The sequence below is a fragment of the Poecilia reticulata genome, chromosome 16, assembly GCF_904066995.2.
Source record: "Poecilia reticulata chromosome 16, P_reticulata-male-v2, whole genome shotgun sequence".
Lineage (NCBI taxonomy): Eukaryota > Metazoa > Chordata > Actinopteri > Cyprinodontiformes > Poeciliidae > Poecilia > Poecilia reticulata.
In genome coordinates, this window is record NC_088845.1 from 14,419,059 (window position 1) to 14,435,234 (window position 16,176).

The 16,176-nt window shown below is 39.3% G+C and overlaps 1 protein-coding gene across 4 annotated transcripts in view; it reads right to left on the reverse strand.

Moving 5' to 3' along the window:
* grin2db (glutamate receptor, ionotropic, N-methyl D-aspartate 2D, b) overlaps window positions 1-16,176 on the reverse strand; it is a 92,223-nt gene that overhangs the window by 29,002 nt on the left and 47,045 nt on the right. For all 4 annotated transcript variants that reach the window (XM_081597208.1, XM_008431540.3, XM_008431538.3 and 1 more), the window contains exons 6-11: window positions 15,246-15,360; window positions 5,172-5,377; window positions 4,587-4,755; window positions 1,866-2,019; window positions 1,326-1,451; window positions 76-305 (exon numbers count right to left, since the gene is read on the reverse strand). In XM_081597208.1, the coding sequence (XP_081453334.1) occupies window positions 76-305; window positions 1,326-1,451; window positions 1,866-2,019; window positions 4,587-4,755; window positions 5,172-5,377; window positions 15,246-15,360 (1,000 nt within the window). The remainder of the gene's footprint in view (window positions 1-75; window positions 306-1,325; window positions 1,452-1,865; window positions 2,020-4,586; window positions 4,756-5,171; window positions 5,378-15,245; window positions 15,361-16,176) is intronic.

Here is a 16,176-nt window from a genome sequence, read left to right on the forward strand (position 1 = left end):
GGATTTGGCTCACTTGAGGACATTAATTCTCCTTCTGCTTCTTTAAACCTAATCAGTATTCGAGTGGTGAGGTACCTTCTTGTCCGAGAGACCTGAAACTGTGTCAATGTACTCTTCCTGGATCATGAAGGCAGCCAGGTTAGCAGTGTAAGAGGCCAGAAAGATGACAGCAAAGAAGGCCCAGATCAGCACCATGATCTTGCTCGTGGTTCCTCTCGGGTTCTCCACCGGCACAGAGTTGTTGAAGACAATAGCCCATAAAAGCCAGACAGATTTTCCGATGGTGAATGTGGAGCCTCCGGCCTCTGATCAGAACGGTAATGGAGAAAAAATATGATTAGAAAGATCAGGAGTAGGAATGCTTAAGAAGCTCAAAGCAACGTTAAATGCAAGATGTAATATCTTTACTAGTACTTGCACAGCCCTCCACATTTACTGACTACTGGAAAAGATGTAAAAAAAAAAAAAGGAAAAAAAAAAAGAAAGAAAAAGGTCAAGTAAATTTGTATTTTATTCCAATAACTTCATCCAATGCTAAAATTCTTTTAGACAACTAGGAAGAGACTAATGCTTATTCAATTTCCAGACTTTTTTCATTACTGTGTAGGAACCATTTTAATCACAATTCTGTAAAACAGCGAAAGACAATAAAAACGCAAACAAACAAACAAACGGTTTGTTTCATAACCATAACCCACACCGCATTAACTACTACACATTATTAGTAGTAGTTGCTTTTCATTCTGGTGCAACAATTTCTCAGGAAAGATAAATTGTTGCACCAAATATTTGAAAAGATTTATTAAACGAAATACTCAGCTCTAACTTAAGTTACTGTGGAAAAAAAGGACAAGAAGGGAAGCGAGTGATCGAGGGCTGGTGGGGGGAAATACGGTGGAGGATGACAGAGAGGTGAAATTATGCAGAGCACTGCAATCATGGAGTAAAGGAGGCAAATCTAGGGGGGTATTGAACCAAGGCATCAGGCACACCGACTATCACAGGATGCAAACTACACTGCTGAATTATAAATGGCTGCTTTAATATTGAGAATGCTTGGATGCAGTTCAATATACTGTATGTATAATGTGCAAAACTCAACATGAAGGATCGAGGCAATGCACTCGATACGACTATCAATAAATTATGAAAGTGACTTTTGGACTTGAGGAAAAAAACACTTTTCCTTGAAAGTAATCAAAGTTTATCTCTGTTTATCTGTCAATCTATCCATCTACCTACCTACCTATCTATCTATCCTCATGCATTTTGTTGAATCCATTCATCAAACAGAGATCTACGGACAGGTAAGACGCATCACTCACTCTTTCCTGTTTGCAGACTGCGGTTATAGCCCACAGGGCTGAAGAATTCAAAAATAAAGACGGTCACAGCCACAACAGTGAGGCACATGACGAACATCATCACCCACACCGCTGGACTGTAAGGCTCTGTGAGGAGAAACAAAAAAAGAAACAAGTTCATTCATTCAATAGAGGACGCATGGAGGTGTAATAGAACCTGCACATACAGCAATCTCCCTGAACAAAAGCACTGGAGCAAACACGGCACTCAGTAGATAAACACCGTTTCCTGTTTTTTTAAGATCTGCTCAATTCAGTCAGTAAGTCAGTAACACTCAATAAGACAGAAACACTGATCTCCCACTGGGGCCTCGAGTGTGCTGACGGAGTGAAAGAAGACATTAAGAAGACATGAGGAGCTAAAAAAAAAAAGAAAAAAAAAGAAAATAATCTAGATGTGGAGGCCAGCAACCAAAGATCAAGGCACTTTATGCAAACTCAACACTTTACAATTAGATTAGATTCTACTCATCAGCTAATGCCGTAAGCTAAAGCTCTCACCTAAAAATGCTGATGGTGATACGGTGCCATTGCTACGGGAGACCATGACACTGATCCCCGTCTCCACGAACGGCACAGAAAAATCCACGACCTCGGACCTCTCCTCATTGATAGTCAGCGAGCCGATGGCCATGTCCGCCCGCTTGTACACCACCTGAAAGGGACAACAGCAGCGATGAGAAAGAAATCTAATTATGGTAAACTCGTGTAACTGCTCCCAGCAGACAAAGCCAATCTTTTACAGTCCACCACCTTTTTTGTTTCCCCAAGTCAGACCCTGACGTTTCTGCACCTTGACCCTTTGTACAGCTACGCATGAGGGGAGTGAGTGTTTCAGCGCAGTACAATTATTGAACACGCGTTTCCTGTGCATCTCTTTAGCATACAGAATGAGCGGGGGGGCCATCTTCTCTCTGCCACCATCAAGAAAAACCTGAAAACCGCTGCGTCTGCTGATTGTACAAGCGAAATGTTAATCTACATTAGACATGGCACATCCACTCTTCAGAGCAAATCAGCAGAAAACTGAGGCGAAGCGGAACGCAAAGCCCCCTCCGCTCAACTTTGGCAAGTCTTCGGATTACCTGATCAAAGAATGGCAGGCTTTGGAGGAGCTGATCAAAATGACAGAAATTAGCTTGAGAAAACAAAGTACGTGTGGCTTTTCTTCTTTTTTTTTACTCGCAAAAATAGATCTGACTGCCAGCTCTGACCCGTGGTCAAGTTATAAACGAAAAGATGGGGGGAAAGTACTGTGGAACTGTTTTAGAAACGCATGACTAATGGCGTATGGCAAGTTCCTTCTGGGAGACAGAAACAGCAGGAAGCTTCAACGAAGTCACAGCCGCTGTATTGATTTCAGCAGATGAGCCAGTACTATATGTGTGCAAGCCTGTTTCACTGCGACTCTTCCCTCCATTTCTCCACCAGCATGTCTGTGTCTTGTTTTGTTGGCAGTTCATGACCTATATGACCAAGAAAATATCATTGACCAACCACAAATAGCTGGGGGCATATGCCATATTGTATTTGTGTGCTAAAATATGCAGAATTTATCCCTAGAGATGTACGTGCTGTTCAAACAGCGCAGTGAAAACCTATTTAACCGCCGACAGATGTGTCTGTCTAACCAAATTTACACAACAAAAGTAACAAAAATAATAATATAAAACTTAGTTTTTAACTTAGAATTTTTTGACTAAACGGAAAAATGCCATCCAGTGTAAAAAAAAGTAATAATCTCTTCTGTTAAGCTAGAAATGACTTGTGATTGACCATATTTCTTGTAACGTTTAATTCTATTTCATTAGCCACACCTGAGCCTGGTTTCTGTCCAACCTGAATTGAGGATCCATCCAGGAACTTTATGCCATTTGAAAATCTTTGTAGTTTTTAGTGACAAATTGTACAAATGTGCACATTTTCCCCCAATGTAACACAATTTTCCTCAAAAAGTATTCAGGTCTCCTCCTGCAGATGTAAAAGCCAGATAGTGAAAGCGGACTAGTTGAAGAAAAATATAAAAATTGCTGTCCGAACAAATTTCTGTACGCATTTATATCACAGCAACAATCTGACCAATCACACGACTCTTCCCACAGAGTTCTGTCGAAATAGTTCGACCAGGGTCAGCTGTAACGTTTTTCCAGAGTATGACATCAGATGCCTCTCGGCGAACAAAATCACGCAATTTTTGTCACGCGGCGACATGAATGCTAGTCGATTTCAGCACTTCGGATAAAGTATGTTGGGGCTTTTAAAGAAACACTTCAGCAGAACCTGTCTGACAACATGGTGGAGGCGAAGGATCCCCAAAATATAACACATCATGCCTCAATTTTAATAAATTCAAGAACAGATGAGAAATAAATTCACTGGTATCTTGGTTTGTAAAGGAATATTTAATGGGGTAGAGTTCCTGAACTGACAATAAGAAAAAGACTTTGAAAGAGCATCAATGAAGGAGTTCCAAGGCCAAACCAACTGCTAACCACAAAGAGCATGAAGGCTCATTTTGCTTTTACTGAAAAAAGAACTCAATGATCCTCAACATTATTCTGCGGGCTGACGAGAGAATAATGACTCTGTGCAAAAAAGACAACTATTTATTCACATTGGGCCAGTTAGTTTAAGTTAGCCGTTTTCCCCCTAGTAAATCAGCCATCAAATAAAAACATTTGTCTGATATTTACACCATGATTGACCTAGATTGTTCAGAAAGAATCAGACGTGCTGGAACAAATCCATGAATTACCAAATTCTAAGATATCCCATGTTTTACAGAGTATTCGATTAAAGTCCAAATTCTGTCCTTGCTTTCTACATAAGTCAGCAGTGACTGCACCTGCCTGCTATCAACATACTGGACAAAGAATTGGTTGAGTATCTTATAAGCAAACTGATCCAGCAGATATTTTTCTGGCTGCTCTTAATCTGCTGTTTGATTGTGAAACTGTGTTTCCAAATAAATCCCTGCAAGGCTGAAGTCATTCTTATCATCTGAGCTCTTTCTTGATTTTATATGGCAGCAAAAAAAACAAACAAAAAAAAAACAAAACAATCACCAATCGACCAGCATCTTCTGAGAATTACCAAAAAAAAAAAAATTTGATAGCTAGGATAACATTGGTGTCTTGTGAAGTGTCCGTCTAATTTCCACCCCTGTAGAAAAGGCAGACAGAAGAGCAGGCGTCCCCCATGCGCACACAGCCAAAGACCTGCCTCTCCAATCATGCCGTTCCAAACGCCATCAATTTTCTTCCCATGCTTCCCGTTGGTCACCAAGTAGAGGTCGTAGGTGAAGCCGACAATCTTTGCGAGTCGCTTGAGGATGTCAATGCAGAAACCCTTGCAGCACTGCTTCAGCGGAGCCACACCCTCATGGATCGCACTGAGAAAGCAAAGGCAGAGAGACAGAAACAGAAAATATAACTAAAAAGAAATAGGTCAGAGAAAATAAATATTGTGGTAAGGACCTCTGTGACAGGTTTGATGGCTTAGTGTAGCATGGGGGCTGCCGTTCCACCTGATGCTGATGAACCATAAAGCTCCTCTGTGGTCATATCTGACTCCACATTCTGAGTCATTCTGCTGATCCTCTCATGAGCAGTCTCTTATTGATTATGGTTAGGGAGTGAAAAGGCTGCAGCTTTGATAAAAGTAACTTCAGTTCAACAGCATCACTGGATTATGCCGAGTCCATTCACAACTGCCCTCGTTCGGTTGCATTTTAAAGTTAGCAGGGTTTTATATACGAATATAAATTGCAGTGTTTTAGAACGGAAAAAGGGGCGACTTAATTCAAACCTGGCATTGAGAGGACGTCTGCAGGGAACAGAGTCCCGGATGCAGGTTCCTGAAGCAGGGTCTGCAAGCTCTACAATGACAAATGGCCTTTCCTCCAGTGTTACAACCCGCAGGTGCTGGGCGTCGTCGGGCGGCTTCAGGAAGGGCCCGTAGCGGGACCAGGCTGGGTACCGAAGTCTTAGCACGCCGTTCTCCCACCAGCCTACCTAGGGGAACAGAAGAGAGAGACATCAGAGGAGGCTGCACTCTGTGCTTCCTTTGTTAATAGCGATAAATCAACACATCCCTTTTTTTTTCTTAACAGTGATAAACAGAAAGCATCAAAAACAATCAAACTGCGCTGACTCTGTTGACTTTCTGTCTGCATATTGAAGGCAGGTACTGACAAAGGAGAAGGTGTTGAGCGTTTCTCACTCGGAGCGGAGGTCATTAAAACAAAGGGATTTTTGATTTGAGAAAGACTGACAGAATTAGTTCATGCTACAATTTTTGGATTCACATGCTTTCCAGATTTAGAAATGTTTTGTCTTAAGATTGCTTTCCTCATCAAGATTATTTGCGTGATAAATGTCTTACCGCAGGGGTGCCCAAAGTCGGTCCTCAAGGGCCGGCATCCGGCATGTTTTAGTTCTCTTCCTGGTTTAACGCACCTGGATCAAATGATGGCTCATTTGAGGCCTAAGAAGAACACTGACATGCTGAGAAGGTTGTTGCTTCCATCAGGGAGAGAACTAAAACATGCAGGATGCCGGCCCTCGAGGACCGACTTTGGGCACCACTGTCTTACCGTAATCCCACTTCACATTTAAACAAATAAATTGATCACTTTAAAATAATTGCAACATTTTTATACCAGATATTTTTAGATAATTTTAAATATTTCTCTCCTTATTTGTCACGTAAACCATTAACATGTCTTCCTAAAATATATGTCTTGAACAAACAAACAAACGTTTGCCTTGAGGCATTTATTGGTTATATCTCTCATTTTTTGTCAGCTCTTCTTGTGTGGATTACATATTTCACATATAGAATGACGATTTTACTAAACTCAAACTGTTTCAAAGAATCTATGTTGAATGTGGAAAACCCCCGATCACGTCCGAGCAGTTAAAGTATTCCAGATATTCAACCAAAGAAATTCAAGTGTGGCGAAAATTTCTTAATTAAACTAAAAGTAGACCTAGAATTTTGTCTTACTAGCAAGCTTAAATCCTGATTCAAACTGGAGTGTTTTTAGACAGCCGTATAAAGCAATATTTTCTTTCAGAGCTTACACTATGCTCAGCAGAAGGTAAGTGCGCTCCCCTACTCAACCGAGGATAGAAATAAGTAATGAAAAACTGTGCAAGTTCAAGTGCCACCTATTGACACAATGATGAAGGCCAAGCAAGGCATGAGCCAAATCACCCATCTCAAACACATTCACCGTTTACTTCACAGAAATTCAGCAGAAAGTTCTGTTTTACTGCATATCGGAGATACCAGGTATTGATATTTATTAATTTTTTCTTCAGAACAAATTATGTTTATTAATGTAAAAAAAAAAAAGAAAAAGTCTGTTGAATGCTGGTAAAGATCAGCAGCTTTGTCCCCCTGCCTGGGTAAACAACACAACAGCTCTTGGATATTTTTCACGACGCGGCAAACGATAATTATCACTTTCTTTGAGCGATCGATAACACGTGGGTCGATCATCAGTACTATTCTTTGAATATCTTCTGTTCTGTTTTTGAACTTATCTGGTTGAATTTAAGCCACTTGCGTCATTGTATTGATTAATAACTAAAGCATTCGTGAGATGAAATAATCAGACTATTTTCCTCTCGTCTAAGTTGCGGAAGCACAGAAAGAACCTGCCCTTTGCTCGTGTCAGCAGCTTATTATTTTTTATCAGGGAGTTGTGGTAAAACAAAGGGGAACATTGTGATTAACTGGCTTTGGAAGTGTAACCATGTGAAGAATAAGGTCATCGATCCTTTTGCGCCTACGCCTGGTAACATTAGCTGTTCCTTTGGAGTGGAGGCCCTTGTGATCAGATGGTTTAAATCTCCTGCGGGTTAAGAATCAATCGACTTGAATCATTTAGTGACTGTGTTCCTGAACGAGTAAATTAGGATGCTACAGAACTGTGAGGTGAATTGGGAATTTCTGAATGTATAGTTTAGTTTGTAATTGTGTTGTTTCGACGTACTGAACACTCCTTTGTATCTCCCGTTTGGAGTTTGAGCTGAAACCATCAGACTATAAGTTTGTTTTCTTTCCTTGATGAGCAGTTTTACTTTTTAAAATAACATTTTTCAGTGTTTGGGTACGTACATAGTTGTGTTCAATTAGTTAACACCAGCTCTTCAATAACATTTTTTAAATGAACACTTGTGTGTATCGAGCATTATTGATTACAGTATGCGATGCAACTAAACATCAGCCAGTATTATGAGTGTATGATAAACATCAAGTAAAAAATGCCATGGTTCAACTGTTAAAAAAAAAAAAAAGTTAAACTGAAGACATAACTGATTTTATTTAAAACAGAAAAGCCTCAATTATTCTTCTGCTGCCATAAAATGAGATGATTATTATCTTATTATTATTATAGACTTGGGCAAAAGCAGAAATTAAAAAGCTACTAATTCACTATTCATTTTCAGTAGTTTATAGATGGCTGTGCTGAATATTACTGCTTCACTCCTAATTGAGTGACTAAAATAGGATGTCATGATCTGCACCATTTTGAGTTTGGTTGAGTCACATTGGTCTCTGCTTACAGTGTTTAGTAATTCAGTGAATTTGATTGTTTTGAATGTTTAGCATTTACTCATATTGTGACCATTTTGTGAACAGTGTTTTTATCTGTATTTTTCCGCAGTGCCTCGGCTCCCTGCCTTCCCTCGGCTGGTTACTGCCTCTCCCGTGTGGCATGCCGGTAACAATCTTCCCAGAACGTCTTCTTCTCAGTTCAGTCAGTCCTCTGTCAGATCCTCTGTTGTTGTCAGCCTGTCATCCAGCCTCATGTTAGCTTGTCTAGTTCCCTGCATGCCCTTTTCCGTCACCATTCATTTGCTCCTTCAGCTTTGCAAGTTTTTGTGAATTACATTCACTAAATGAGCTTTCACTATTATTCTGCCCACTTCCTGCATGGGTTGGATGCACACAATAAGCTCAGGGGAGTTTTTTTCTTTAATATTGGCAATGTAATGGAAATCTTCATTACTTAGAACAGAAACATTTGACTTGTTGGCTTGTTTGAATGTTTCATTGAATAAATTGAAATCAGATTAAAGCTTATTATATATATATATATATATATATATATATATATATATATATATATATATATATAATAATAATATTCAGAATGGTATTCAGCATACTACCCTGTTGCCTGTTTCATAGACATTCAATATGTAGTTTGTTAACTGTGGTTTTATTGGCCGACTGACTGGGTGGATGGATGAATGGGTGAGTGGAGATCCACCGTATTTTAAAACAAAGATTTGTCATTCCCTGTAAGCAAGGGAGACATGTAGCAGCCATGTTGTCGCCATCTGATCAGCAGTGCACAGCAACAAGTGAGGTAGGTCTGCATTACTGAAGCATCTTCTTAAAGACGCAGTATTAGGTACATCCCAGGCATATAAAAACTATGTTTTACAGCACAATAAAGTAACTATCTTACCTTCAGCTGTTATAAAAACAACAAGCATTGCACTCAGAAGTAGCTTAAATAATCAGCTCATCAGGTGTTTGCTAATTACTGCTGGCTAGTCTGAAGGAGCTTAGTGCAGCTGTGGGGGGGAAGGGTTCTCTCAAACATGCGTGAAATATCTGAAGCAGCACTACAAGTATGTTTTTGATGAGAGAATAACATTATAAGATAATGTAAAGCTGAAAACAGTCACATTATGCTGCACCTTTAAATCATCTGGACAAGATATGACCGAAAATTTGAACAGTTTTGAGATCATAAATCTTTAAGACCTTGCTAAATCTTGTTATAATAAAAGTCCTGTGCCTCTTTATAACATTACCAAAAATCTAATCGGTGCATATGTATGTCAAGAAGACATGACACACTTTAACATTTTAACTAGATTCTGTCATTTATCCTCCCAATATGAGAAAAAGGCTTAAAAAAAAGAAAAGCAAAGAGAACTATTGAGAGCCTTGTACTTCATTGCATTGTAGGAATGTCGGCAAGATATTTATTAGATTTATCCTGTTCTGTTGCGCATGAATAAAATTGAATAATATTATCAACCGTTCTAGTATGCAAAGAGAGAAACATAAACAAGAAAAAGCTGAAAGACAAGCATCACCATAAACTACAGACACTAACAAGCACAATAAGCATCTCTGTTAGAAGCAATAAAGCTGAAAGAGCACAGCCTTCATAAAGCCAGAACATCATGCAGAGCAAATAGTTATATTTTACTATGCTGCTCAGGTATTATTCAGCATATTGTGAGTCTATCATGTTTTTTTTTTCCTCAAACACTTGAAAGTAAATAATAACAATATTTGATGGAGGTAATTATTAGACACATATTTGCTGGAAAGAAACAGTAAACAGACAAATACGGCAATAACTGCGTGAATTTAGATATTAAGGAGAGTCGCTCCAGAAGTAGTTTGCTTTAGACAGAGAGTTAAAGTGGCTGTGCAAAGTTTAAATGTCTTTTATCCTGAAAGATCACCAAACAGCCCGCAGCCTACTTTTAACTGAAATTATCCTGGTTCAATAATTAAATAGGGTCCAGTTTAAAGGGACAGAGGTACTAACAGACATTTCAAAAGTAAAAGTAAACCTTTGTTTCCACATGATTATAAAAAATATATATATGCTAAGTCTCTATTCTTTCAATTATTGACCTGAAAATGAGAATGTTTAATTTCATCAACAGTGCGCACTGGTATTATCCAGCTTGAATCCGTTGTATTTCCGGGATAGTAAACATTCGAAAGCTTGGCGTACTTCCCAAAAGATCTGGGTTTTACACTTCTCTGAATGATCAGAGTCACAATAAAGTGCAGACATGATGAAAAGCGCTCACAAAAGCTAGAGAGGTATTTACAAGCATAAACCCCACGGTGCACAAACACACGCACACACATTTATACTGTATATATTTAAAAGAAAGCTAAAAATAAAAATGTGATTGCTCAGGCAGGCCAGAAGAGTAAAGTTTGGCAGCTTCTGTGCAGTCTGCCTGTCAGTGTAATGTAAGCGTTGGCAGAGAGGAGGAGGGGGTGGCAACAATGACAGTGTCTCGACTGCACTTCGACCGCAGCTCGGCAACAGACATTCAATCAAAACACTGTGAGGGAACACAGACAGGAAACAGACAAAGCTTACTGAGGGGAACGCTGCACTCTATAAGACAAATACCCCGAAAGGAGCAGACACATATGTCAGAAAGAGAAAAAGAAGAAAATAGCACCGCAAAAGTCTAAAAACTACTTGAATATGGTGCGGCAGAGAAAGTATTTTGCCTCGGAGCAAAAAGTTTGAGGACTGGGAGCCACTTTAAACTGAAGTTTTACTCCTCCGCAGCTGAGGGGAGCTTTATCAAATGTTTATTAAGTTTTGTTAATATCCCGAAACCACTCGCTGTTTGCGCTGCGTCCACAGCCGAAAGACGCCCCGTTTAGCGCTGGACAACCTTCAGCACTCGTCTGCAGTGTTTCGGAGAGCTAAGCTGGGGGCTCCCAGGCTCTAAGTAATGGTGCAGTCATTGTAAAAAGAACATTAAATATTCAACAGAATGGATGTGCATAATAGGCAGATAGAGGCATTTGGGTTTATGCAAGAAGGGTTGTGAGAATACAGTAGGCTCTCTCCTTCATGTGCACGCTTGTGGATGTTTATGTGGACAATCTGAGTATGTGAGTGTTGGTCTCTGTGTGTGTGTGGGTGTGGGCGGGTTTTGCACACTGGGTTTGCACCGATACGAAGGACCAGTGCAGGAGTCTCTAATTGAAAGGGATTTGAGGGACATGGCAGAAGTCAACGTGTTACGACATGCTGAGGCTGGATGCTGGTGGGCTGTTAAAACCAGCAGGAAGCTGAGAACCATCAATGTGTGTTTGCGTGCTCACATGTCCCTATTTGTGCCACTGCAGGGAGAGTAAGGGAGAGTATGATCTGAGTAGGCTGCGCGTCTTTGTGCATGTGCAGGGTGGCGTTAAGGAGCGGGTGTAGAGCTGAGAAAATGAGCAGCGCTCACACTCCTCTGACACTGACTGGGGGTGAAATCCCTCTGTATGAAAAGGGAAACCATCTCCAGCAGGTAACAAGACTTCCCGGCATGAAGGAAAGAAAAACTGTTTTGCAGAATATGCATGACAGACTAACGCTGGTGATGCTTGAAAAGCCTGCATGAAGTGTTGCATGTATATCTATAAGAAGAATGTATTAACATCCCGAAATCTTAACCTTCTTCATCTTTCACGTGTGTTTTCCTTCCAAGCAAAGACCTGCAGTCTGGATGCAGGATAATCAGCCACCATTGACCAAATATAACAGAGGGTTATTGCTGTCTAACCACTAATAAAAAATATGACAACAGGAAGGGCTGTTAAATTAGAAAAAAGATGAGTACACTGTCAGACCAACAAATAAATCTGTCAACGTTTTATTTCCTGTTCAGCCTATGGGTAGCTTTTTAAAATATGTAGACATCATATTCTGTATTAGTATTCATTTTTTATTAATATTTTTTTTAAAGAATGTTTGTCTATTGTATGACCTTTTTAGTCAGAACTGCATGTTCAGTTGTTTTCGTACATTAATTATTATTTTGATAATAGATTAATACTTTCTAGTACACATCCGACGTAAAAGCTGACAAAATCCAGAAAGTGTGTTTTCTGCAGCGATGCAGTCCAAAATTAAGCTACTGCTAATACACCACTTAATCTGAGAGTTTAAATTCAAGTGATTGTTTGTTGTTCAAGCCCTCCTTATGTTGCTGTCCCTCTCTGAATCCTCTTAGCCTGCAAAAGCAGAAGGGGGATTCCAACTTTTATATTTTCCTGTGGCCATGCCGTTTTTTTTTCTCATTTCATTTCTTACTTGTCAAATAATAAATAAATAAATTAAAAAAAACATTTCCGAAAATTGCAAATGAGAGCTTGAAACCAAAAATCTACAAACTGCAGTTGAGAAGGTTTGCAAAGTAGCCTGGGAAACGAACATGATGGAATAACTCCTTCAGAGCTGAGAGCTTAGGTTTCTTTTTTCTTCATTCCTGATTTATCGCATGCCTCAAAACTAAGAACACTCGCCTTTCCTGATCTATAAAAGCATCAACCCACATCAGTTACAGAACCTCTTAATAAAACAACCCATGAATGTTCCAAACACAGGATTTCCTCCACAAACAGGAATGTACAGGATGGCTCCTGAGGTCCTCTGGAACTGCAGGACAATAAAAAAGGTTTTTGACAATATAACCCAAGTAAATACAAAAAAGCTATTTTTAAATACTGGTAGAATAAATATCCTGACCAGCATGATTTTAAATGAAAACAGAAGTATACCTCTAAACCTAACAACTGGTCGCACAGCTCTTGGTGGCCTGAACTAACATCAAGCTATTTGCAGTAACTGGCAATGTGTTTCTTATAAAATTAGAATTTAATTAAACCACATTAGATGGTTTTTGAATGGCCTACTTAAGGTTAGTCTGCAGCATCTTAATTGGATTCAAGTCTGAACTTTCAATAGCCTTTATTTTAGTTCTTTTTTTTTCTTTTTTCTTTTTTTTAGCCATTCAGAAGTGAACTTAATGGTGTCCTTTAGATCATTGTCCTGCAGCATAATTAAAGTATGCTTGAGTTTAAGGTCATGAACTGGCATTCTCCTTCAGGATTATCTGGCTGAGAGTAGAGTTTATGGGTCCATCAAACACTTGCCACTTGCCTCAGTGCTGCAGCATCAAAGCAGCTCCTGACCACCACACTACCACCGCTGTGTTTGACTTCCAATATCTTATTTTTACGCCAGATGGGTCAGCTTATAGTTGAGAGTGTCCCAAGGTTATTCTGAGCTATCCAAGCTGCTGGAGGAAAACTGACCACTTGTCTGATCCAAACTACATTCTCCTCCTTCTCTCCAGTTTGCATTATTTGCTGTTATTTCAACTTTCAGCTTTATGTTTTCTCTCAGTTTTTTTTTTACTCTTCATAGAAGCTCCATCTGGCTCGTCGTTCTGCTTAGCACTGATACCTTCCTGGAGGGGGGCATCGTCTGCTGCCAACAACTAAACGCTCTCCTTCTGTTATTAACGTTTTACTTTCCTTCAGTTCCTTCAGTAAAAAGTGCTTCAGTTTCTTTTTCGTATATCTGCACTGCCTTCTGAAATTCCCAGGTAAAACTGAGCTGAAATTATATAATTTAACAAGTGGGGGATGATTGCATTTTCTCAAGTAGGATCAAGATGGTTGGGACAGGATATTACAATTTCTTTCATGATCTGAAATACTGAACTACGGCATAAAAGCAAAAGAAGAATAAATCTTTAGGATGACAAATGCTTTGTTTTTTTTTCTGGCACTGTATGCACCACCTGTTGCTGTCAAATGCGTGCTACATTTCCTGTCTCATGTTTTCCGTGCTTCTCCTGTGCCTGCTACAACATTCACAAAGAAGCAGCAGTGGTAGAGAAGTGTTTACTTCCACAGCATCACAGAGGTGTGTACAATGTGGGGGAAAAAGCCTCTGTGCACAATGTCACCCAAACAAAGCTGATGTCTCACCCAGCATGGCTCCCTACAACAACAATGTCATCCGCATATTTACTGACATTTTGAAGCATGGGCAGAAAAGAGCCATCTACGCCAGGCGTGTTTCATGGTGAGATTTACATGAGAGTCATTCTGCAGTAGGTGGTTCTAAAATATGAGGATTTTGATTTGATTTACGGGCTGAATGCTTGTGACTGAGAACACTAAGTAATGTCTTTGCTTCATAAAATAATCTGTAATCATTTAAAACAAGTGTTTCTTTTGTTTGTTTTTTTTAGAAAGAACACAACCTTTTAACACTTTTCTTGTCAGTCATCTATCATGTCAGTCTGAAGGCTGTCCCACAGAAATTGTGTTTCATGTTTTATTTAATCATTTTAATAACCTGTAATATTAACAGGGAAACTTCTGCATAGTGAGTTAAATTTTTAGTTAGGATCCACTGTGTGGCCCAGCAGTTTTCAGATGAGTACAAATCTGATTAGGGTTGGAGGCATAAATGGGAAAAACATTTTTATTTCCTTTTTTTTCCTTGGATTCCAAACTATCTTTATTTAAAAAATCCTGCAGCATATTTTCTTTTCTTTTCTTTTTTAATTCTGCCAAAGATTGTAAGCTATCGGTGAAACTGAAAGGAAGTTGACCAGCAATTTGCACTGGCCACTAAAATCCTGATCATAGCATTTTAAGTGAAAGTGTTTCAGAAAGAAAACAGGAAAACAGACCTGGAGCAGCAGCAGCAGCATAACAAGGGCATCAAGTCAAACCAAGTACAGTTAAATGGTCAGCAGAAATCCTCTGCCTTCTGCCTTAGGGCCCTGACAGCCTGAGTGAACTTTACATGAACATTAAACCTTACAACCCGCCTGTCCTCCCTGCTCGCCTCAAGCTCTTTTTTCAGATGCCAATGCAGAACAGCTCTTTCCTTCAAGCTTACACAGAGCAATCAAGACTCTGATGTTGCTTAAAACAGCAAAAACCCACATATATTTGTACTTTCCCTCTTTCAAACTGGAGACAAAGTTGTAGTTGGGAATATCATCAAAATAATGAGGGACTTTGCTTGAAAATAAACACAATGACATTTTTTCATTGTTGATTTGTTATAATGTAAGGAAAGAATATCAGCGTACTATCTATGTGAGCAAATATATGAATTCAACACTTAATTAAATAATTATATCCCCCCCCTCACTTTTACAGATTCACATAGAAAACTGTTGCTATACCAATCATAAACACTACGTGGTGCAAACCCCTTCCTCATATGATGATAATCATTGCAAACACATGGTTATAAATAAGGAACTGATTTCATGTCCTTACATCTTCCCAACCTCTTCCAGGTGTCCAAGAGATGACGTCCAAGAAAGGGTTGGCCAGGTAACCGTCGCTATTGAAGGAATAGTCTCGACCACCAAGCGTTATGTTGCTGAAATACCTGCATGTTATTCAGAGAGAATAGGAAGACACAGTGAGGTAGTAGAAATATTTTACAATACACAAGAGATGTTCAGTTCAAGTGCCTGATACCTGGTGTTGTAGTACTGTACTGTACTGATTTTGGCATTTGCACCCCCAGTGAGCTGTGCAACCTTGCTTTCAAAACTGTGAGGTTGATTCACATCACTTTGTATCAGCTGTGGTTGTTTTTAAAGTGCTTTATAAATAAAGTTGGTTTGGTTTTGTTTTTTAAGTGAAGGGCAGAATCAAAAATCTCAATGTATTTTCTACAACAAAGCACCTGTCACGTTCTTTACTTGTTTGATGCTAAACCACAGAAGCTCTGTGATGACAGTCTGGGATTTTCTGTTAATCAAATCAACAGACAAATGATCAGACACACTAAACTGTCAGGATCTTTGAAGTCATACAATTGCTGCTCTCTGCATAGGCTTCAACCTCTATAGTGAGAGTGATAATCACAGGACAGAACTTCAAATGCTATTTCCAAATTTATAAAAAAGAAAGCTGAAAGCTTTTCTTTTTTTCCCCTCAGTTGAACTTGTAGTTGCAGACAGTGAACAGTAGGTAGCAGTACAAAAAGATGGAAATGAAAACAGCTTTCTATTCTTGTTCCTGGACATAGTTTATAAACAAACACAGAAGAATCCATTAATCATGTCAACATAATTGCCTCACTGTTGGTGCTCTGCTTCATTTACAAAAAATGACTGCAAATAAACAAATTAATTACCCGTTTGAGCCAATTTGAGCAACCAGGTTCCCTAAAATCATGTATGATGCACTTGCATTG